This window comes from Aspergillus fumigatus, chromosome 1 (genome assembly GCF_000002655.1).
Source record: "Aspergillus fumigatus Af293 chromosome 1, whole genome shotgun sequence".
In the NCBI taxonomy this organism is placed as follows: Eukaryota; Fungi; Ascomycota; class Eurotiomycetes; order Eurotiales; family Aspergillaceae; genus Aspergillus; species Aspergillus fumigatus.
Window position 1 is genome coordinate 2313602 of NC_007194.1, and position 22418 is coordinate 2336019.

The 22418-nt window shown below is 50.0% G+C and overlaps 10 protein-coding genes across 10 annotated transcripts; 5 read left to right on the forward strand and 5 right to left on the reverse strand.

The window, feature by feature from the left end:
* Positions 1-14: 14 nt before the first annotated feature.
* On the forward strand, positions 15-3747 carry AFUA_1G08920 (IQ calmodulin-binding motif domain protein; the record flags this gene model as incomplete). Its single annotated transcript, XM_747166.2, has 2 exons — positions 15-115; positions 185-3747. Exon 2 carries the CDS (start codon positions 790-792, stop codon positions 3745-3747), a length of 2958 nt encoding a protein of 985 aa, XP_752259.1. The 5' UTR covers positions 15-115; positions 185-789.
* Positions 3748-4237: 490 nt separating this feature from the next.
* On the forward strand, positions 4238-5620 carry cia1 (iron-sulfur cluster assembly protein CIA1; the record flags this gene model as incomplete). The annotated part of the gene is made up of 1 exon (XM_747167.1): positions 4238-5620. The coding sequence occupies one exon, from the start codon at positions 4238-4240 to the stop codon at positions 5618-5620; it is 1383 nt and encodes a 460-aa protein (XP_752260.1).
* A 298-nt stretch (positions 5621-5918) lies between these two features.
* Positions 5919-8365, reverse strand: kexA (serine-type carboxypeptidase kexA; the record flags this gene model as incomplete). Its single annotated transcript, XM_747168.2, has 3 exons — positions 7759-8365; positions 7330-7690; positions 5919-7268 (listed from the first exon to the last, which is right to left on the reverse strand). Exons 1-3 carry the CDS (start codon positions 7944-7946, stop codon positions 5919-5921), a joined length of 1899 nt encoding a protein of 632 aa, XP_752261.1. The 5' UTR covers positions 7947-8365.
* Positions 8366-8745: 380 nt separating this feature from the next.
* AFUA_1G08950 (SAM-dependent methyltransferase) lies at positions 8746-9972 on the reverse strand. Its single transcript, XM_077803874.1, has 5 exons — positions 9529-9972; positions 9416-9433; positions 9246-9356; positions 9069-9187; positions 8746-9016 (listed from the first exon to the last, which is right to left on the reverse strand). Exons 1-5 carry the CDS (start codon positions 9866-9868, stop codon positions 8960-8962), a joined length of 645 nt encoding a protein of 214 aa, XP_077660045.1. The 5' UTR covers positions 9869-9972; the 3' UTR covers positions 8746-8959.
* A 313-nt stretch (positions 9973-10285) lies between these two features.
* Positions 10286-12306, forward strand: AFUA_1G08960 (endosulfine family protein). The gene is made up of 3 exons (XM_747170.2): positions 10286-10848; positions 10936-11019; positions 11090-12306. The coding sequence occupies exons 1-3, from the start codon at positions 10813-10815 to the stop codon at positions 11471-11473; spliced, it is 504 nt and encodes a 167-aa protein (XP_752263.1). The 5' UTR covers positions 10286-10812; the 3' UTR covers positions 11474-12306.
* A 49-nt stretch (positions 12307-12355) lies between these two features.
* AFUA_1G08970 (ICE2 family protein) lies at positions 12356-15284 on the reverse strand. The gene is made up of 2 exons (XM_747171.2): positions 14191-15284; positions 12356-14112 (listed from the first exon to the last, which is right to left on the reverse strand). The coding sequence occupies exons 1-2, from the start codon at positions 14710-14712 to the stop codon at positions 13309-13311; spliced, it is 1326 nt and encodes a 441-aa protein (XP_752264.1). The 5' UTR covers positions 14713-15284; the 3' UTR covers positions 12356-13308.
* Positions 15285-15639: 355 nt separating this feature from the next.
* myg1 (MYG1 family protein) lies at positions 15640-17210 on the forward strand. The gene is made up of 2 exons (XM_747172.3): positions 15640-15809; positions 15868-17210. Exons 1-2 carry the CDS (start codon positions 15721-15723, stop codon positions 16898-16900), a joined length of 1122 nt encoding a protein of 373 aa, XP_752265.3. The 5' UTR covers positions 15640-15720; the 3' UTR covers positions 16901-17210.
* A 25-nt stretch (positions 17211-17235) lies between these two features.
* Positions 17236-18680, reverse strand: AFUA_1G08990 (SMP-30/gluconolactonase/LRE family protein; the record flags this gene model as incomplete). The annotated part of the gene is made up of 4 exons (XM_747173.1): positions 17236-17539; positions 17606-17843; positions 17908-18467; positions 18547-18680. The coding sequence occupies 4 exons, from the start codon at positions 18678-18680 to the stop codon at positions 17236-17238; spliced, it is 1236 nt and encodes a 411-aa protein (XP_752266.1).
* Positions 18681-19047: 367 nt separating this feature from the next.
* Positions 19048-19841, reverse strand: AFUA_1G09000 (Yae1 family protein; the record flags this gene model as incomplete). Its single annotated transcript, XM_747174.1, has 2 exons — positions 19048-19179; positions 19266-19841. The coding sequence occupies 2 exons, from the start codon at positions 19839-19841 to the stop codon at positions 19048-19050; spliced, it is 708 nt and encodes a 235-aa protein (XP_752267.1).
* Positions 19842-20103: 262 nt separating this feature from the next.
* On the forward strand, positions 20104-22400 carry AFUA_1G09010 (methionine--tRNA ligase MES1). Its single transcript, XM_747175.2, has 2 exons — positions 20104-20286; positions 20346-22400. The coding sequence occupies exons 1-2, from the start codon at positions 20150-20152 to the stop codon at positions 22162-22164; spliced, it is 1956 nt and encodes a 651-aa protein (XP_752268.1). The 5' UTR covers positions 20104-20149; the 3' UTR covers positions 22165-22400.
* The last annotated feature ends 18 nt before the right edge of the window (positions 22401-22418 follow it).

Below are 22418 nucleotides of genomic sequence, written 5' to 3' on the forward strand. Positions count from 1 at the left end.
GACAAGGAATGGAACTGCGAGCAAATTCCTCAACGTCCATTTCTTTTCCTTTCCGATTCAAATCAGTGTCCCCTTACAGTAAGACACCTCTGATTGCAGCCAGAACTGAGCTTAGGTAAGCAGGCGGCTGCGTTCGACATGCTTCTCTGGGGATGCTACAAGAATGCTGACTGGTAAGTGGTAGATAGATGCTTGAGGTAGCCTTGCTTCAGCTTATCAGAACCTTCCCCCGAAGATCAGCTGAAGACGTCTCTGCATCGTGGCCTACCTAGGTTATAATCCTGACCACTAGGTTACTATTATTACCAGTGATGACGATGATGCCATCCCATGAACCGAGAATGAACGCATAGAGTGGTGGTTTCGCAGACGGCACTTCTTACCTTCTCTTATAATCTATCTACCATTCCTTCATCCTTGTCTGCAAATAACAGGCCCAACTTGTTTAATATCCTGATATCCGCTCCTTCCTACTGCCTTTCTTTTCCCTCCTCTACTCCCGGACATTCTATTCTGAAACACAGCACGGATCTTCCCGCTCCCTGGCCATGTCCCAGTCTTTGGTTTGAAAGACTTGGTTCCTTCCACTCACTCCCCCTCCTCCCATGTTCGCTTTCCCAAGGATTAGCGAGTCACCGGAGATGGTATCACAATAAATCTGCCGTTCAGAGTGATAGACGAGAATAGAAACACTTAATCAATACTTTCTACGCCCCGCCATTTCCACCAAGAACCCCTCTGCCTCCGTCTTGTTTAATGCAGCAATAAACGTCATCGGCGACCCAGATCATGATTCGTCGCAATTCAGATATTGAAATACAGCTACCCGATGCTGGACCAACCGTCGCGCCAGAGTCCGTTACTGAACCAGACGTGGACATGCTCCCAGATGAGCAGAAGCCCCCGCTGAACTTACCCGCTCGGATCGCTGCCCGATTCTCGCGAAAGTCGAGTTTGGCTCGCCGCTCCTCTGCAACATCTTCTCGTAGGAGCTCGATCTCATCGCTACATTCGCACCATTCTAACGCCTCTTCCAATGGCTCGTCCTCCACCGACCACGTTGCGCAACATCTGCGGCGAACTTCGATTTTGGAAAACCGCAAAGCAAGGCTTGCGGACCGTGCGTTGCATGCGGAAAAGGTGAGGTTACGTGCTGCACTTGCCGCTGCTACCAAAAACCTCCAACGAGAGGAGCGAGCGCTTGCTGCTCAGCAGTCACGCGAGCGGTTACTTGCGCAGATCACCGCCAAGTGCGAAGAGGAAGTTCGTCGGGCGAAGAAGAAGGCTGAAGACAATCGAGAAAGACTAGCTGCAGAGCACGCCCGCCTCCGGCTGGAAATGGCGGAAAAGTTCGCGGAAGCAGAGAAAAGGCGGCTGCTTTACCAGCAAACTCAACGGCGCCATCGCACTAGTAGCCTCCCAGCGACAGAGGAGAAAAAGATGGCTCAAGTGGTTACCAAATCTCTGACTCGGGATGCAGCCGCAAGGACAATTCAACGTGTCTGGCGGGCACATCACGCAAAGCTGGTCATGCAGGAGTTTCGAAGTCTCAACCTCACGGTTAACCGCATCCGCACCATGAGCTTTGAAGATGTTGGAGCCATGCTCTCAGATGAAAACGTGTTATCTGCGACGGCCCGTGTTCTTAGACTTTGCGGACTGCAGGATATGGAAAGCGGGACAGTGGGGGGAAGAGGTGCTGTTCGCACTTTTCTCAGCAGCTATCTGATTGTGACGCATCCCGCCGAAGTGCTGAGCAGCAACGGTGAACAGGAACAAGACCTGATTTCCAAAGCCCGTGAGCTTCTTGAAGAATTTGAGCAGGTCACCCCAATACTCGCCGGGTGCTACTCACCGACGGTGATCTCGACCGATCTTCAAACATTTTGTGAAGCATACAGCGTATTCTTCTCAGCATTTCATGCCTGGAAAACTCACGATTCCAGCGTCTTGATCGAGATCATGCTTGCTCAGTTCGTAGAATTAGAGTTGATATGGCAGACGGTCAAAGATGACCGCGCCGGAGGTGTTGCCGATGACTATTGGCAAGGCATCAGGCAGAATCAAATTCTCCTCCTTGCTAGGCTGAAACGTCTGGCTGGCTCTGACAAGGCAATGCAGATGGTGCGGGACTCGCTCAAGAAAGCCAAGCGAGAGAGAAAACGTACAACTTCCAAGCAGGCCATCCCGCGATCTGCCGAAGTAGCTCCCTCATCAGCGGAGGCATTGACTGAGAGTGTGGCCTCGCCACTCAGCGAGAGCTTTAACAACGTGGAAAGTCCAGTCTTTCGCGAGCTGGATAAGCAAAGGATTTCTCCGCATGAGCGGTTTACCCAAGTGCTTACTGCTCTCCCTGAAAACCGCGCTCTGGTACACGAGCTTCTCATTAACAAAGAGTACAAAGTCGATGAGACGCAGTACACGACACCACGCAAGCAGATTATGAAGCACATGTGCGATATGATGCGTAGAGATGTGGATGCTGGAATGGGTGCAAATTGGACGGTGGCCATGGCCACAGTGATCCAAGATCGACTGCTGCGCTTGCTGCGACCCGGAAACTCACTCCACGTCCTGATCAGCGAGGTACTGGACCCAAAACTTGTGGAGGGCCAATGCAAAGCTGGCACCTTTTCTTATGATAGATTTTTCGATTTCATGAACAACATTCTGCCAAAGCTTTGCGCCCCCTATCGGGATGCTTCGGTCGAGGCGTTCATCAAGGACTCCTCGGGCGATGCTATTGATCGTCTGGCAAGGCTGATGGGCCTCATCGATTTGCTGTCTCTGGATCATACCAATTTCATGATCCAGGTTGCTGCTCCGCAGCTGATACAAGAGGCTCCCGGGTACGAGCAAAGGACTTTTGAGCGGGGCATACAGGACGGGTCTATAAGCTTGGGCAAGTGCCGACGATTCTGGCGGACGAATCGCAAAATTCTTGTGGATGAGATGCAAAAACGTGATCCTGAGAATATCAACGGAGAGCCTCACCCGACGGCTGCCAAGATTTATGCACAAGGTCTTGTGGACCTTGTCCTGAGCAACGCGCCTGTATCCGAGGACCTCATTCCTGAGACTCTGGACCTGGACCGTCAGCGGCTGGGGAGATTGCATGCGCGAGCATTCAGAATTGTGGCCACCGCCTCGATTCTTCTTACAGCAAAGAACCTCCTTAAGCGGGATGTACGGTCACAATGGAAAGCTGAGGCGGACCGGATCTCATCTCTAGACTTCGACGATATTCAAGCGGATCGAGTGCAGTCAATCCTCGAATCGACGCATCCCATGCCGTCGAGCGCGAGTGCTCAGCTGTCAGCGACAATCCGGCGAGTTTTGGCGCCTGTGGCTGCGGCGTGTGCTGCAGTTTCGCCTGGATCAATCGAAGTCCAGATTGGCCTTGCCGCGCCAAGATCACCATCATCTTCGGAGTCAGATATCACTTCAAGATCCAGCCAAATGGCGTCTGGGTTAGCCAGCTTTACCGACCCGGTGGCCCGACTCATCCTGTCTCGCCTTCGCGCTCATGTCTTTTCTCGTCTGAGCGCTTCAAGCGCCAGTGAGCGGGTACGGGCAACAACTACAGCAAGTCAGAGCCTGGCGGGAGCAGGCATGCCGGAGTTCGTCAACGAAGTTGGACAATTGACTGAGGAATTGGAGAAGGTTCGAGAGGTGGACTGGCTCTGCCATGGCATGGTCTACGAACAGATATTGGAAGAAGGCATACGCCCAGGAACAGGAGTATGAAGGCGTTCGTTATTTTGCCTCAATGGATTTTTTCTTGGATATTTATCTTTACTAGATGGTTTGGTTTGGATTTCTTTGCTCTTGTTTTCAATTACTAGATTTTGAGTCTAAGGATAATGCCACGAATGATTCAACGAGAATTGGGAGAAATTTGTGCAGTCGTCGGGACATCCAACAGTTTTTTTGATCTGGCCCATTTATTAGCGCGCGAGCCTCACTTTCTTTGACATAACAAAACAATCTACACCAAAGCCATCTGACAGGCTCTCAAACAGTCTAGGCGTAATAGCCTTGAGGGGAGTTCTCCATTGATCTTGCCATATCGGAGCGACCCAGTTCTATCAATGATCCGCTATTAGAAGAACCCCACCTACTTTACTGCTCTGTCTGCGGGACTCCGACCACAGACATCAGCGACAGCGGCCCAACGGAAGAACAAGGAGTTGAGAGAAAAAAGGGAAAAGGGATATATCAGAAACGCCTACGATATATGGTCATGGCAGCCGAAGCGTCCTCCCAGTTGTCTCTCCTATCGGATCTCACGCCTCCATCTCTCGAACGTACTTGGCTGACCGCACCACACCCCACTCTCCCAATCGTTGCGACATGCAGCTCCGACAAAACGGTCCGTGTCTACTCATTGACTAATTTCCGGCTTCTTTCAACTATATCGGGCGGTCATAAGCGCAGCGTAAGGACATGCGCCTGGAAGCCGCACGTCAAGGGGGAAAGCGTACTCGCCACGGGCAGCTTCGATGCGACTGTCGGCATCTGGCGACGCTGGGATAGCTACGGGCAGACAGAGCGTGGTATAGAGGATTGGCGCCATGCCGACAGCCATGATCATGTGGATGGTATGGGGGCAGCAGGAATCAACAACGGTGGCGGTGATAGCGCCGACGAGGACGACGAGGAGTGGCGGTTCGCTGTGCTGCTAGACGGGCACGACAGCGAGGTCAAGTCGGTGTCGTGGTCGCCGTCCGGGATGTTGCTCGCAACGTGCTCGCGGGACAAGTCGATCTGGATCTGGGAGGATCTGGATGACGGTGATAACAACTTTGAGACCGTGGCGGTCATGCAGGAGCACCAGGGCGATGTGAAGTGTGTTGCCTGGCATCCAGTCGAGGAGTGTCTTGCAAGTGCCAGCTACGACGATACCATTCGGCTGTGGCGAGAGGATCTCGATGATTGGGGCCAGGTAGCCTGCATCAAGGGCCACCAGGGCACGGTATGGTGCGTCGACTGGGAGGGCGCAGAGAATGTGCCGTCCGCACCAACTGACTTGGCGGATGACGATCCGGTCACCGCGCAGTGGAAGAAGGCGCATGCGCTTTCCGGTCCCCGTCTCGTCTCATGCTCTGACGACCGTACCGTGCGGATCTGGAGACGGCAACCGAAGGAGCAGCACCAGCACCAAGCCCAGCCATCGCCGTCTGGAGGCTCGGGAATCCCGAGCATCATCCGTCCGACGGGGTCCGACGAGTTCTGGGACGAGGAGTGCGTTCTACCGCAGGCGCATGATCTATCTATTTATACGGTAGCATGGAGCAAGCGGACGGGCTTGATAGCATCTGTCGGGGCGGATGGTCGGGTCGTGGTGTACGAGGAGCGTTTCATTGTAGGCTCGACAGCAGAGGCCATGGAGACGGATCATCCTACATCGGCGGACGGCACAGCAGCGGACTCACCGGCTGCTCTTAGAACTGAATGGAGAGTCATCGCCACGGTGGATGGTGCCCACGGGATCTACGAAATCAACCACGTTACTTGGGCTAAGCGCGCAGATCGCGGACGGATAGAGGGTACAGATGAGGAGGTCTTGATCACCACGGCTGATGACGGCACTGTCAGGGTGTGGACTCTCAAGATGTAGTCATTTTATGACACTTGTGCTAGATTAAGGTTCATACATGCCTACTGGGGAATGTCACATAATTGATAGAGCTGATGTTGAACGGACTTGCACGTAAAACGGTAGACATTGCACGACCGTTAAATGGCATATACATTGACCAAGGTTGCTTCAACACTAGATCTCCGCTTCGAGGCGGCAATGGAATATCGACGTGACAAGAAAAATCATGTATGCATTGTAGTTGACTACGCGCTAGAGCAGATCAACTTCGTCGCAAAATGACAATCAATATGGAACCCAAAAAGACCGGCAACGTCTATGGTTGAGCGCCTCCTGGCTTCGTGGAGCTCGGCGGGGCGGCAGGCTGGTGATTCGGACTCTCTTCATCACTGTCGTCCCCGACAGCATAATGTTCTTGTTCCAGGCCTGGTGAATGAAGGTTGTCGAGCTCGGACTCGTCGAAGTCGCCCGCTTCCACATCGGCAGGCCCAGAGCGTTTGTTGTGGAAGCGCTCCAGAATAGAGCCACTACCAATGTCCCTTTGGTAGACTCCTTGATAGCCGCGGTTGCGTCGTCGACTGCGCCAAATGAAGAAACCCCAGACCGTCACACCGATTATCACGACGATCAGAGCCGCCTCGCCCGACTTGGCGTAGGCCTTCCATTCTGTCTCTTTGATCTTCTCCTTCGCTTGCTGCTCGGCTGCTGTGCTGTTCGGGTGGCCGCCTACGGAGGTCTGCGGTAGCTTCTCGCCATCGATCCGTGAATCCGCCGGCTTGCCGCCGATATTGGCAATATCGACCTTCATGAAACGGTCAAGCATGTCACGACTCTGGCGAGGTAGATCGTAGGGTACCATATGGCTTGCATTGTAGAAGAGGACGTATGTCAAGTTCCGGGCATACTGGTAGATACCGGCCGGTTCACCTTCAAATGTCCAATCGTGACGTGGAGCCCAAACTCCAGGGGAAGTTTCAAAGCCAGTTCCACCGTTCCACTTCATATTGTTGATCAGTTGTTCCGTACCGACATGGTTGCAAATAAGGTCCTTGTCGCCGCTGAACAGCAGGATGGGAATGCCGGACTCGAGAAGCTCCGGTAGTAGTTGAACCGAAGGCAGCGAGTTCGCTGCGTTGAAGGTACTGCTCACCGCGCCAGAGCATTCCTCCCATCCAGACTTCTTCTCGGGGTTAATGTTCAAGGCTTGGACCACGTCTGGGCGCTGCAAGTAGGGCTTCACGTCCACCAAGTCTGTGGGCCAATTCATTCCGCACGACGGATACGTATCTCGGAGGCGGACGTCGTACATGTTGTAACACTGCTTATTTGTATCTTTCGTGCGTGCAAGAATCTGCTGCAAAATCTCCTCGCAATCCCTGATGTTTATAGCGTTCGGTGATGCACTTATCTTCGATTCGCAGACGGACTGATAGACTTCAAGATCTTTGGCGAGACTGCTCCCTTTTGTGACAAGCCCCTCCTCGTATGCGAAGGTGAGGTAAGAGGGGTACTGCTGGGCGGGAGAGATCCAACCATTACCGATCACAATGCCGCGAAGGTTCCACCGGATGCTCTGGTCATTCTGGATCTTATTGTTGCGTTCCTGTATAGCTTTGGCGATGTAAGGTATATGCTGTCCAGCATACGACTCGCCTGCAATGTATATCTGATGACAAGTTAATAAGTTGGCACCGAGATCATCAGGCACTGAAAATGAGGGCACCTACGTCGTCACCTTCGTACTCAGGAAATAGTTGAAACCACTTCTCCAGGAAGGTGATGAATTGAGCCGACATCTCATCGAGCTCGTGGATATAACTGTTGGTGTTGACATAGCTAAAGCCCGTCCCGACGGGTTGGTCAACAAAAAGCAAGTTTGCAAATTCATCCCACGAGCCATTATTGTACTCCAGTGTATGGTTATCCTTAAGTCTGTAGGGGCCAATTTCCATGAGAGCACCATCCATCGAACTACATCCTGGCCCGCCGTTCAGCCAGATCACAGTCCGCTGGCGGTTGGCGATATGACGGTTCTGGTAATGCCAGAAGAAAAGGTTGCCGTTATTCTGCGCATCTACTTCGATATGCCTGATCATACGCAAATCATATTAGCTGGCGTCTTCGGTGTATCAAATCCTCTAAACTCTGGAACTCACCCGGCATGCATCTTCAACAGGGGACCCTCTGGGGCACCCGGCAATGACCGTACATAATAGTCTGCAGCAGATTTGGCTGAACCTAGGGTCGGACTGAACAGAAGGAGTAGCGACAAGGCCAACCACGAAACGTTCGCGATGCCCGATTGCGCCCTTGACCCTCGAGATGAGGGCGTTGTCAAGAGCATCTCAAGTGACCAGGGCGACGGACAGTGGGATCAATCTTCTTTTTGAGAAAAGTACAGACACCAGAACAAGAGAATTATGGGGGGAAATGGTTCTGCGAGGGCTCTGAAGGTGACGCTCAATGTATCATTGGTGAAGGCGATTGCCTTCCCAGTCCCCCTACAATTCGGAGGATGGTAGCCGTTCGGAGGTTCGGGCTTAAACGATGATCGAGCAAACTCAGACAAAAACGCAGTATGAACAGAAAAGCAAAGTAATCACACACTAATTAGTGGGAAAGAACAGGAATGCTGGACCAGGTCAACTGGTCGATAGTGTAGGACAGTCTATTGAGGCTGACTATTGTTAGTTCTCATTCTAAAAGTAGCTCTCTAATAACGGCGATGACGGCGCAAGACGTTCTGGATGGCGTGGCCTGGACAATGGTACTGTACAGTCGTCTCGTATTGTACTTGACAATGATTAATAATTTAATACGGTGACCTTATGCCTTCGAAGTACTCCGTACGGATAGTACGGTAGATTATTTCCGTTGTAGGCAAAGGATTTTGATACGGTACCTTATCGATGGCATGCAGTACCTGTACGGTACAGACTCTTTGCGGGCTGTATTCCCTATTTCCGGCTATCTATAGAGACCTACCTTATTCATTGGGATTGATGAATGGAATCTGAGAAATACGGAGAATTGATTTTTCTAGCCAGTGAGAAATATGAGACTGAATGGTTCATACCTATGTATACATCTTTGGCAGTGATGTCTCACGGCACCTAGATCTAGGTAAGTAACAGAAAAGTAGGCTGAAACAGAAGCCAATTGCCCCTTCCATGCCTCTGCGGACCAAAATAGCCATTCATGGCCATACTAAAGAAAGGCCAAATGTACGGAGTAGAGAGCTAGATCTTAGAAAGAGCAACTGGGCAGGGGTATGCATTCGATAATCCTGTTATGTACCCTTTCAACCAGCAACTATCTACTGTCCGTCCTGGTACCTTCATTGCCGCCATTCAAAGGTCAAAACAGGTCATCCACAGCCTTGTCAGCATCCTTTTTGATAAGGTCAACCATACCCTATGCATGTCAGCGTCTCTATGCAGATGGGCTCAATACTAAGAAGACATACAGCCGGCATAATGGGTTGACCATCGTCTCCTTTTACATAACGGAAGGGCATTTCGATCCGCTCATGTTTGTTGACAATGATCTCGGGATCATCGACATACTCAATCTTTTCCAGTGGCACTGATCATAATTAATATCGATGAACAGACGGGTCAAGGCGACACACGCAATCTGATACCTTTCCCTTGAGCCACTATGCGCGTCACTCGCACGGCCGTGTCAGTAGTCATCTGCTTAGGACCAAGTCGTCTTCCGACATAGCCTTTTTTTCTCAGCTCGGATGTACGATCTATTTCCAAGGTTAGTAACTCTTCGTCAGCGAAAAGCATGTTGTTCAATCAAACGTACCTCGTGGCGGATCGTCGCCTGTCCTTGGCCAGCAAACCAGCAAGTTAGCACATTTCCTCGAGTCGGACCATGTAAATTACAGCATTAAGACTAGCCATGGGGGGACTACGAACCGAGGATGCCACCGAAGAGAAAAACGTCAAAGATATCTCCATCTTCGGGGCTCAATTCGACCTGGGCTGCGGGGTCTAACAGGCAGACCTTGGACTTGCGGTCTGCGAAGATTTCCTCGACACTACGATGCTCGACCTCTAGACCCTGTGTCGCGGCCAGGTCGTTTGGTAGTTGCAAGGAGGTCGGCACAGAGCTGAGAAGAAATCTTGCTCCCGCCGCATACGACTCCCGTGCAATACAGCCATATTCCAAGGCTGACCAGGGACCCAGCTCTGGGTCCAAATGTTCGACCACGAAGGTCAATTGTCTAGCCGACGGTACATTATTCTGATGAGACATTTTTTGGGTTCCCCTATCAAATGAAACGAATGGAGAGATGGAGATGCACTTCGGAAATCTTTTTTCTAAGCGGAAGACAAGCTCACTGGACGAGGTAGTATGGGTATGGATCCAGTGAACGGTGGGGTTTAGAGTCCATTTTCCTCCCCAGATGGTGACGAAATTTACAAAATGGGAGGAACAGAAGGCAGTAATTTGCCATGCAGTGAGTATGCAATTAATTCATCGATTCATCTTCAAGCTATATATGTTGAAGAACGAATGGACTTTTTACAGCCGGTTACCCACGAAGACTGAAGCAGTCAAAAAGTCAATCCCTCTTATCGATAACAGTATGTACACAGGAATACCTCATTATAATAAATTATAATGATGTATAGACACATAGTTATCTTCCATCTTGGGTTGTTCGATAGACTCGAGTACAGTGCAGTTCTCCTCTACTATCTTCCTCCCTGATCCAAGGGCCCAGGTGGGATGTATTAGCATGGTTGTGGTTATTATTGGGCAAAGATCGCATGTCCGAACTGCGTACTATACAATACCACCATCATCTAGGTATCTGCTTCATCGTCTGAGCGATTCCAATTCTTCTGCATTATTCTTAATTATAATTCCTCTAGTCCCAAAAACAATAATAACAACACTTAACTTCATTTTCCCGCATCCGGTAGTGATCTTCCGACATATCCTTTTCAACGCCCAACATTCCCTCTCTCTCTCTTTCTCTGTTGTCTTGTTCCCTCATCTTTTCCGCCGCCCCGCCTTCATATGACTACTTCATACTTCACTCCGACGGCGACTACTAGCTATCTATCTATCTTACTACTCTCTACAGACCTCAACTCAATAACACTTTCAAACATCGAAAACTGAAGTCTTCATTCTCTTGATTGATTGATTTGACTTGCACTTGCCCAAATCCAGTCCACAACTACTTGAAAATGAATCCTCATCAACAGAACAAGGTGGACACCAGCGTAAGTCTCCTCACAATATTGTCTACCCCTTCTCTCTATCTCTCATGAAACATTACATCTTGGAAAAACCAACTTAATCTTTGTTAGTCCTTGAGCCCCGATGAACAGCGTCTGCTTCGTCTCTACGGTAAAATGCCCACCAAGAAAGACCTGCTTCAGAACAAGCTCAAGGTATGGGTTGTTTCGTTATCTTCTACGCCCTTGTTGAGGAGTCCCGCTCTAAACCTTTTCGCTCTTTTAGGAACGAAAATACTTCGATTCGGGCGACTATGCATTGAGCAAAGCCGGTAAAGCTTCGGATGTCGGGGTCACTAATATCGGTTCTAAGCACCCTGTTCCGGAGAACATCCCGCATCTGACTGCTACATCCCCCGGTGCAAACAATCCCGCTGCTGCCAGTAATGGTAGCAGTGCCAGCTCTCAAGGCCAACAGCACCATGGCAGTATTAGCGGTCACCCTGGCTCGATTGGATTTCAGAGTCGGAGCCCCGTGAAGGAAGCAAGCTACTTACAACGCGGAACTAGCGTCGATGATACGGAGGGTGTCGACGATTCAGCAAAGGGGGGGAACGATCCCAGCGTGAGCCCTCCTCCTGATCGCGATGGTGTTCCCATCCGCCGATAGCTACCAGAATCCGCCAAATTGCGTTCTGTGTCTATTTTTTTTATTAGCGGATTCAATCGTGGTTTTAAAAGAATCAAGGCGCTATGGATTGTCTCGCCTTTGGTGTGATTTCGAGAGCTTTCAAGCTTGTGATGGAATACTGCAGAGCAGGTCGAACCAAGAAAGATCAGATTGCCAAAGCCAGCTGCGCTTCAGATTCAAAGAGAAAGAGAAAGGATCAGAATCCGGTCGCCCTGGATCAATTCTTCGTCCCTCCAGACACCTTTCTCCAGGGCCTAGAGGCCAAACCTTGATTCTGAAACGTCGCGGCGTCCCAAACAAAAAAAATGAATGAATCGAGCCTCGATTGACCGGCTGGCCCCTGGGTGACCTTACATCAATCATTTTTGGCATTGCAAACCATAGCCATGATTATTTATGAGTCCTCTTTCTTCAATCTCCATATCGATTTCCTGTATCAGATAATTTCGTTGCGTGGAATCCTGTCTATCAACGAATAGCCTATATTGTTTGTCTGAGCATATCGCTTTGATCGCCTCTTTTCTGGCCTCCTTATTAATGAATTATCACTTTGCAACCAATTGTACCTTCGCTGATGTGTGATGTCAATTAGCATGCCATATTCGGTACAATTCGTGCATATTCAACTTCAAGTTCCTGCAAGCAGTTTCAATATATAAATAACCTGACTCAGAGATAACGACAGGCATGTCTTATTCTAAACGGTCTTAAGAACATCTCACAGAAGTTTGACTTGCATTTTCATTTTGCTACGTCTATTATGATAATCTAGGAGAAATAGCAGTCACAAATCCAAGTAAGCTTATTCAATGGGGATGTTCACTTCACATGACTGGCGCGCATTCAAATTCTACCAAGGAGCTGATACGTGCCGAATGGAAGTAAGAAATGGCTGCCCAGAGCTAATCAAGACTATTTTATACTGGCTTAGTACAAAGTTTAAATTAAGAAAGAGAAAGAATAAAAGAGAGAAGCAAAGATGACAAGACCAACCGCCAGCAGAGACAAATAAAATGAAACTTCATTTTGACATGCCGCCAGACCATGATGGGGTATAGAAGTCAACTCAAAAGCAAAAACACAAGAATACAATGAAAGATCACGTCTCGTCCTGGCGCCGATAACACGAGTACCTAGTACATGCCATGCCACCGGAAAGTTTTGAGAGAAAGCCAGACAAGAAGGGAAATAGAAAAAAAAGCCACAGTAGAGGAATGAACGAGGGGGGGGGTATAGAGCATAGCAACCAACAGAATAAACTGAAAGGGAGCATAACTGAGGGATCCTGGGAGACTCCAGTGCTCTTTAGCATCTGAAGACCATAGGTAGCAGAAGACGAGACGGCCCCAGAATCTAGTAATTAATAGGCTTGCGGTCTCGAGGATGGTCGCCGAGCCTCCCACAACGGACTTGCGTATCCTCCCGGGGAACTCAGGAGTGGAAAACGCATGCATCCCCGCTGCACGACGCCCATTCCTTCGCAAAGGATTCCTCAGCTACCATGACCCGAAATAACCATGCCCATCGGATCTGCCTGCCAGCTGTACGGTTCTTGCTTAATTGCAAGGTATCAAGCTCCTTTCCAGAACCTTGCAATCTCCGTCAGGTCGAAGGTCCAGAAGACTCGTGCGCCAAATGTATAGTGCAAGGCTTCATATTGAAGTACACGGAACGCAGTCGAAACAGTGGGCCAGATACCGACATTGAAGTTGCTGAGGCGACTATCCCCCAATCATAGGGCATCTTGAAGTTTCAGGTCGCATCGAAATGCGACATGAAATCCCCGAAACTCAAGCAAAGTCTCGGTAGAGACTTCAGTCTGTTTTCCAGTGCCCAGCTAATCCAGTATCTAGGTCGTTGTTTTCACCCAGCCATAGCTCGACAGCGTATAGAGCCAGAGTGCAAGCGAGGTTGACCCATCTCCACAGGTTTCCGCCTCCACCTCCTTGAATACTCCACCACTGGCCACTGCCACCCATCGCTTGCGACGTTGTGGCAAAGTGTTGCATTAGAAGACTTGTATAAACAGCGATGAGTATCGACGGGGAAAAGTAACTCAAAAATCCCAAGAATTGACCCGCAGCATCGGTATCATCTAAAGAAGCCTCCTGAGAAAGTGCACGTGCCCCAGATTCCCGAACAGCTGGGATTATTCGAGTGGATGCATACAGGACGAAGATACGGTATGCGAGCGAAATCAGGACGGAGGGTGTTACAGCGCTGAAGACGGCAGTAATTACGTTGAAAGCTGCATGTATGATGGAAGGCAAGGAAGACAAAGCATGCATGAGTGTGGAGTAGGATGCCATGATGATAGGCGGAAGGGGTGGGAAATCGCCGGTCTGAGAGGGCGAAGAGCCCTGCTCAACTGGGAACGACGGCTGGTAGTCGGTGAAGATCTGATAAATGCACAACACGACGTAGGCGAATAGAAGTGAGCTTTCGACAGGGTTGCCACGGCCACTGCCAATACCCCAGGCGCACAGAATCACAGCACACGTAATCGATACACCGATCAAAGCAGCATCGACATTCGATATCTCCGGAAATTGAAGAACGCGCCAAAGAAAGTACACAGAGCTTGATATGATAGAGGCGGACAGTACTAAAAGGGCAATCTGCAAGTGCAAGTTAGCATCCATTCATCTGTTTCCACTCCAGGGACATAAAGAATAGGTGAAAATAAAACTTCATACCATCCAGCTATCACTTCGTCCGCCGCGGTTAACGAGCCAACGGGTGATCTGCCCTGCCGCTTGTATGACCAGCAAGCTGCAGAAACCTTCGACAAGCTGAAACACAGGTGTCGACCATGTGAGGAGCTTGTACCAGTTACCGATAGTCATGGTCTCGATGAGTCCATCAGGTCCAAAAAGCCACTCCTTGACCGATGAATCCTGGGCTCTCTTGCCGCTGAATGTGCGTTCCACCCAACTACTCGTGTTGTCGCTATCAATCGAAAAGCGATTCAGGGACCAGATCAGAAGTATCGGTATTATAATCCATTGCGTGGAGCGGATAAGGACAATCACTGAAGACCGGAACCATGATCGCTCAGGGGTGGTGAGCCTCAGGAGGGAAAAAATGAAGTAAAAAGTCGCCAAGGATAGAGAAAACGCCAGGCCGCACGTCTTACCACCCACATCGAAAGCCAGTGGGATGGAGGAAACAGTGACGGTCAGGAAGAGGGCCGACGAGAGGATCCGAAAAAGCCACATCGGGAAATAGTACGAGGCAGGAGATCTGCCCAAGAGAGGACGTGGGAGGACGAACGGACGCGAAAATCGGCAACAGCAGAGACTTTTGAATTTGGCGAGTAATAGGAGATCTGACCTTTTAACAAGCAGACATCGAGCTTGGCCGGAACCAAAGTCTGGATAGATAGATAGATGGTCGAGATGAAACTTTTCTTTCCTGTCCTCTCTCCCCCTTTGGCCCTAGTTCTGTAGGATAAGTTGATCTTATCGACAAAGCGGGACAGGATGTCTTTTCACGTGGCACTACACAAGTATGGTAATGATAACGTGCTGAGCTTGCAACAACAACATCGAGTTCTCACAATATCAATGGAAAGAAGAAACCAGAAAAAAATAATAATAAAAACAATAAAGTAAGAAGCGAATATGCAAGAAATTTTTTTTTTTCTTTTCTCAAAGGAGAGGACTGTTCGGCGCGCTGTTTGGTTGGATACAGGCAAAAATCACGACAGGGCTAATTAAAGCTAGTGGCACTTTTTGGCGGTGGACAAAACATAGGAGTCATGATGTAGGTAGTGGCGGTCACAGGGTATGCAGCGAACGAGAAAAGTGTAGGGAGGTAGTTGAAGATGGCTGGGTTCATTCAGTCTCTTCAATCTATCTGCTTATCTAGGAGAGGAGAGGTCATCAGCAATGTCTCGTCGCAACTCATTGAATGTGCTCCGTCCGTACCTCTTGTCCTTATGCGACGGTTGTTTACCCTCTTTTACCGCTTCGGTATTGATGTCTGGCACTATACCTCGAATGGTCTGGTCCATACGTATGAAGTAGAGCTTTGAAAGTTGCTTGCCATTTCAGGCTTAGTGGTTTTGAATTCCCCACAATCACATGGCGCGTTAGAGCCCTTTGATAATAGCCCTAAGAGCTGTCCTGTTGCGGTAAGTGTTAAGATAAGAGGCGGAGACCATAGATCCTGCGTCCAGTATCATTCTCGTTCGTTGCTGGTATTATCCGTACATTGTTTGTTGAATGCTGCGATTGCGACAGCTGTTCAAAATGGCTGATGAAACTGTTGCGAAGAAACTGAAGACCTCCCCTCCTTTGATCGGAACTCATAAGTATTCATTGAAGCTCCTTCGATAATGGTATTCTCCGATAAACTGATTCTCCATTCAGCGGTCATTTCCACGCCGACGAGGCCCTGGCCGTCTATCTTCTTCGCCAGCTCCCGACCTATGCCTCCTCACCTCTGATTCGTACGAGAGATCCGGCTCAACTGGCCACATGCCACACCGTTGTCGATGTTGGTGGAGAGTATGACCCAGCTAGCAACCGCTATGATCATCATCAGCGCACCTTTTCAACCACCTTCCCAAACCACAACACCAGGCTTTCCTCCGCCGGCTTAGTGTACATGCACTTTGGTCGGGCGATCATTGCCCAACATACTTCACTCCCGCTGGATCACGAGGATGTTACCTTGCTCTATGAGAAGCTTTACACGGATTTCATTGAAGCGGTTGATGCCAACGACAACGGTGTCTCAGTCTACGATCCAGCGGCTCTGGCATCGGCCAACATTGAGAAACGTTTTAGGGACGGTGGTATCACAATCGCTTCGGTGGTCAACGATATGAACAACCCTGACCCTACTTGCCCACCTGGAGAGCCCCAAGATGAGGATAGTCTCTTCAACAGGGCAAGCACGTTTATGGGACACGTCTTCACTCGCAAATTGCACCATGCATTTACTTCATGGCTTCCGGCTCGGGCGACCGTTGGCGCTGCCTACCAGTCCCGTCGCGAAGTTCATCCCTCTGGCCGTATTATCATTCTTCCACAGGGCGGTGTTCCTTGGAAGGAGCATCTCTACAATTTCGAGAAGGAAGCCTCAGGCGCTGGGGACATCAATCCCGACGAGCAGGTCTACTATGTACTCTACCCCGAGAGCGCTACTGAAGGATCCAAGTGGCGCGTCCAGTGTGTTTCAGTAAATGAGGGTAGCTTCGAGTCCCGCAAACCATTACCAGAAAGCTGGCGTGGCGTTCGTGATGCCGATCTGGATGGCTGCCTTGCTGCTGAAGCCGAGAAGTCTGGTAAGCCTAAGATCCCAGAGGGTGCAGTCTTTGTTCATGCCAGCGGCTTCATTGGTGGACACAAGACAAAGGAAGGTGCATTTGCCATGGCTGTTCGGTCATTGGAGCTATAATGCTTGATCTATAATTTGCCTGCAGAAATTGTAAGCTTACAGTTTTGGGGACTGATGTCCGTTAATCGCGTAGTTCTTAGCCGTAGCACCTAGAGACTTGGCTTTGTGGTGATTTTTACCGGAACGCTTGTATTCCATTCCAGTCGATCCTTTTATTAGCTGTGGTCAAAAGAGAGCAGGCAATTATTAGTGGCAAGGTAATCATTAATGCTCCTTGAGTTGGGATGAAATTGCTCCTCAGAGTCCGTGACGCTTAAGAACTGCCGATCTTGTTGGTGTAGACAATTTAATATTTTTCCTTTCCTACTGATATTGCACGTCTCAATTAGACAAAACTACTTTAGCTCCTGGCCTGCAAGATCCCATTCGACCTTGGAAATACCCCCAGACCCCATCAACCAGAGTGTCTTCAGTTTTGGGCCAGTCCATGCGAAGTTCTGCACGGTATAATTGGTTTGTATGGTCAACAAAAGCTGGCCATGAGGATCGAGAACGTCAACGCCCCGTCCATTGCCGGTCACAATGTACCCATTGGCAGCAACCTTGAGACCGTCTGGAACATATCCAGCAGACAGATAAACAGGTCGCTTGTTAGAAGCTGTGGTGCCGTCTTTGCTCACGTCAAAGGCATAGATGGTTCTATAGTCATGGTGCACCTTCATTAGTGAGTCCAACCTATAGTTCCTTGTCCCTTTGAGCTCTTACCTGGGGCCTGTGGCATTAAAAGGTGTTCCCGGGTGGCCGAATTTGGGATCGACCGGCCCACTCACTGCGCCAGTGTCGCTGATGTACACAATCGAGTAATCCGGATTGAATGCGATGCCATTGGGCTGACTAAGGCTGTCATCAACCACAAAAACGGCGCCAGATTTAGGGTTGTATCTGTATGTAGCAGATGGAAGCTGAGGTGGTGTATCAGTGAGCTTATTGAACCATGAGTATTCTGGTTAAGGCATCAGTCCAATGATTTCGCAGCAAGCAAATCGGAAGACAAAAAGGAGACATACGCGGGTCTGTGAACCAAATGTCGCCCGTTTTGCCGTGCACTGCGAGATCGTCGACCGTATTGAAGTAATAACCATAATAGTTGTTGAGCAGAATGACGCTTTTGTTGGTTTCAGGGTCGAGCGTTCTCAATCCAGGCCGCTGCTCAGTGCCACCGATCGACCGGTTACCGCCAGAGGCTCCCCAGATCACCCTGCCATTGTAGAATGTACCCCCATTGGGCGCGTAGACCGGAGGATCGGAGAGAAATTCTGATAGCGTAGGCGGATCTTGGTTCAAGTCGACAACAAGCTGCGGGAGATAGCCTGCTGGAGGTGCTAATTGGGACAAGTAGAGCTTGTTCTGTGCGGCAACATATACCGGAGCCTCATGCACGGCATCCGAGACAGCAAACATATACTTGTAAGTAGGCTGAGTTCCAAGGATCTTTAGGCCTCTTTCCTTATCATAAACAACGAAGTCGGCCGATTTTATGTTCGGTAGTGAAGTGCCATTTGCTACTACCGTGTCACCAATGGTTGTGGCAGCCTGAGAGGTGGATATGTTTCGATAGAAATGATATCTGAAAAAGCAGTCAATTCCAGCGGTGTGACATACTGGGCGTGGATACCCCCTTTGGGCCTTTGGGTTCAAAAACGTACGGCAGCACATTTGCATAATGATTGACGCATACAACCGAAGGGCCGCAGTCCTCCGAGATGGGATCAATAACGCCGGTCTGCGTAAGAGCCAGCCGTGCAAAAAGGAAAGAACACGTCAAGGTGGCCAAATACATGGTAGCTCAAGAGACTTAAATAATGATCACCGTGAGAGAAGAACTGCTTGTTCGTGGGCTTTCCCCGCAACCCCGAGGGTTGTCATCATATATAAAATAGTGGAGGGATATGGTCCCCGCCCCCACGCGGAGGGAGAAGAGTATCGAAGAATACTGAGAGCTAGTATGACAGGATATCCAGGAAACCGGGGGAATACCGCTGCACAGCTTTGAAGCTTCGAAGCTTTCGTTGGACCTGCACTGAAACGGCAAGTGTGGTCCTCACATGTGGGGGTGGATGGGCAGCTTGTATAGACCTGTGCAGTAATGATCGCCCACAAGGCCTGCTCAGAGACGGCAAGGATTGATTATATCGAAGCCATAATGTTTAGCGATCGTCATTGATAACACCCGATGAGCTTCGCATTCCAGGGCTAAGACCGAGAGCCGGGGAGATTGCCGGGTCGGCTGCCATGTGGACGGAGAAAGTCCGATTAAGAGACCAACCTCCAGAGTTCTGCTGGAGAAGACACCACCACAGCGCTCGCAACATGAGAAAAATAAAGAATTCTCGCATGAGAACATGAATGCAGCCTAATGGCGAACCTTCAGTGAACTAATATCTTCAATGCTCCCTGTTCCATCACCGGCTACCTGGGTATCCTTGACGTCAGGATGGATGTCTGATGCGCCCTCCCGCTCTCCAAGCGCTCGCTGGATAAGCTTGGCCTTGATTGCAGCGCCCTTAAGACGCTCATCAACATCTGTGACAGCTTCTTCCGTGTTCTCCATAGGCAACGAAGCTGGATCAACTAATTCGAGTAGAATCTCGAGGTTTTTGGCCAGCCGTGAACTGGAGGGGAGAGGCAGCATCTCCTTGCATACGAATGGTTCCAAGAGAAGATCACCCTCATTATATGGCTGAGATTTGCGGGTATCTGTTCCGTCACTCTCCTGTGACGAATTCCGAGAGATTTCAGAGTCTGCGAGCCTCTGGGCCCAGACGAGTGCTTTGCCATATAGTCTTCCCAATTCAAGAAACTTTTCGAAGCCTTTCTCAACGGCAAACACGCTTCCTTCAGTGTAACCAGCCTGGGCACCGTCAGTTGCACCCAAGTTATAGCCCTCTTGGTAGAATTCCTCTTCCAGGTCGAGAAGACCGTCAAGTATATTTTTTTCCATGGCGAATCGAACACCACGATGAGACTGCGCGCGGAACAATAAGCGAAACCAGGCGCAAGTCGCAGGCAAAGAATAAAATAAAGAAAGCGAGCGTCGAAGAGACAGTGGAGATCTCTATTACTGCACACCCAATCGGGCCAGAATAGGTCGGAGGTTGCTGACTCTTGTTGATGTTCCCTGTACAGCGTACACAAAGGAAGCCTAGTTAGATACCAGATTGGAACCATTCGGGCTCCGAGCGATGAATCATCCGCACCTTGAAACATTTTCTGCCCCTCCGCAACCCCGCCATTCTGTACCCAACAACCATGGCTTCAGAAACCAAGATTTTGCCCAAGAAGGGCGAGCGGAACATTCTCGTCACAAGTGCTCTGCCTTATGTCAATAATGTGCCTCACTTGGGCAACATTGTAGGTTCAGTTCTCAGTGCCGACGTCTTCGCCAGGTGTGTCTTGTACGCCGCTCTTTGATTCGCTACTTGAGGCTCACCTAGGATTTGTCCAGATATCACAAAGCTTGCGGACGACAGACTCTCTATATCTGTGGAACAGATGAGTACGGCACTGCAACGGAGACGAAGGCCTTGGAGGAGAAGGTGACGCCGGAGGAACTCTGTGCCAAATACAACAAGATCCATCAGGAGGTGTACGAGTGGTTCGAAATCGGTTTCGACCATTTCGGCCGCACTCCCACTCAGCAGCACACAGAAATCTCGCAGGCAATCTTTAAGAGGCTTTACGATAATGGATACCTAACGGAGAAGACCGCGGAACAGCCATTCTGCGAGGCGCACGGGTCTTTTTTAGCGGACCGCTATGTCGAGGGAGAATGCCCGCGATGCCACTACGAAGATGCACGAGGAGATCAGTGCGACAAGTGCGGCCACCTTCTCGATCCTTTTGATCTCATCAAACCTCGCTGTAAGCTCGATGGAGCTACGCCCGTGCGCCGCTCCACGAAACATATTCACCTTCTTCTTGACAAGCTGCAGCCTGAGATTGAGAACTGGGTTCTTCCCGCCATGGAGAAAGGCAACTGGCCCAAGAATTCTAGGGACATCACCAAGGCATGGTTGAAAGAAGGCTTAAAGGACCGTGGCATCACCAGAGATCTCAAATGGGGTGTTCCAGTTCCCCTCCCTGGATTCGAGAATAAAGTTCTCTACGTGTGGTTCGAAGCCTGCATCGGCTATCCGTCGATCACGGCCAACTACACTGCAGACTGGGAGAAATGGTGGCGCAATCCAGAGGAGGTTGAATTGTATCAGTTCCTTGGCAAGGATAATGTGCCCTTTCACAGTGTGATTTTCCCTGGATGCGAGCTCGGAACCAAGGATAAGTGGACCATGCTGCACCATCTCAGTACCACTGAATATCTGAACTACGAGGGAGGCAAGTTTAGCAAGTCTAGAGGAGTCGGCGTCTTCGGAAACAACGCCAGGCAGACTGGCGTGCCCCCGGATGTGTGGAGGTACTACCTATTGAAGAATCGTCCGGAGACTGGCGACACCCAGTTCGAATGGCGTTCGTTCGTCGAATGCAATAACAGCGAATTGTTGGCCAAATTGGGTAACCTGGTTAACCGTGTCGTCAAGCTGATCGCAGCTTCGTATAACTCCACTATTCCTGAGTTCACCGTTCCCGAGAGTTTTCAGCCGAACTTGGACGAGATCACAAGCCTCCTGCGACAGTACATTGAAGAGATGGAAGGTGTGCATCTTCGTCCAGGTATTAACACCGCGATGAGGCTCGCGGAGGCTGGAAACGGTTTCATCCAGGCCAACCGACTTGACAACGCCCTCATTGCCAACGAACCTGACCGGGCTGCCGCAGTTGTTGGTACCGTCATCAATCTGATCCACCTTCTCTCCAGTGTCTTTGCTCCTTACCTTCCTGCTACCTCCAAGTCTATTCTCGAGCAGCTGAACGCGCCCTTTGGAGTCATCCCATCTCTCGATGAACTCAAAGATGGCTGGAAACCAGTGGCCCTGAAGGGAGGCCACAAGATCGGTAAGGCCAAATATCTCTTCTCTCGCATCGACCCGAAGAAGGCCGATGAATGGCGTGAGCTCTTCGGCGGTTCTCAGGCAGACAGACAGAAGAAGGAGGATGAAGCTGCCAAAGCTGCTGCCAAGAAGGCAGCCAACAAAGCGAGCAAATTGAAGAAGAAGGAGAAGAAAGCGGCACAGGCAGCTGGAACTAGTGTTGAGGCTTCCGCTAAGGGAGGTGCTGAGGTCATTGATACTACTACGGAGGGGAAGAACGATGAAGCGGTTGAGAAGGTTGTCGATGGCATGGCCCAGGTCACGATCCCAACATCCTGAGCTCTCATTCATTACTCAATGAATTCTGAGATTTTCTACTCCCGAAAGGGTTGATTCATGAGGTGGCTGGAGTGGTTCGGGTTCTCGATTTCCTCGTGGTGTTTGAAAATGACCAGCTGGCATGATACACGATGTAGGAGAAATGACAATTACCAAGATTTATTGACGATATTCTTCGCTGAGCAGATTACTGACTTCAACCTGGTTTTATGGGCATCAAGTGCCAGCGTTTGTAATGAGTACTACGTAGGCAT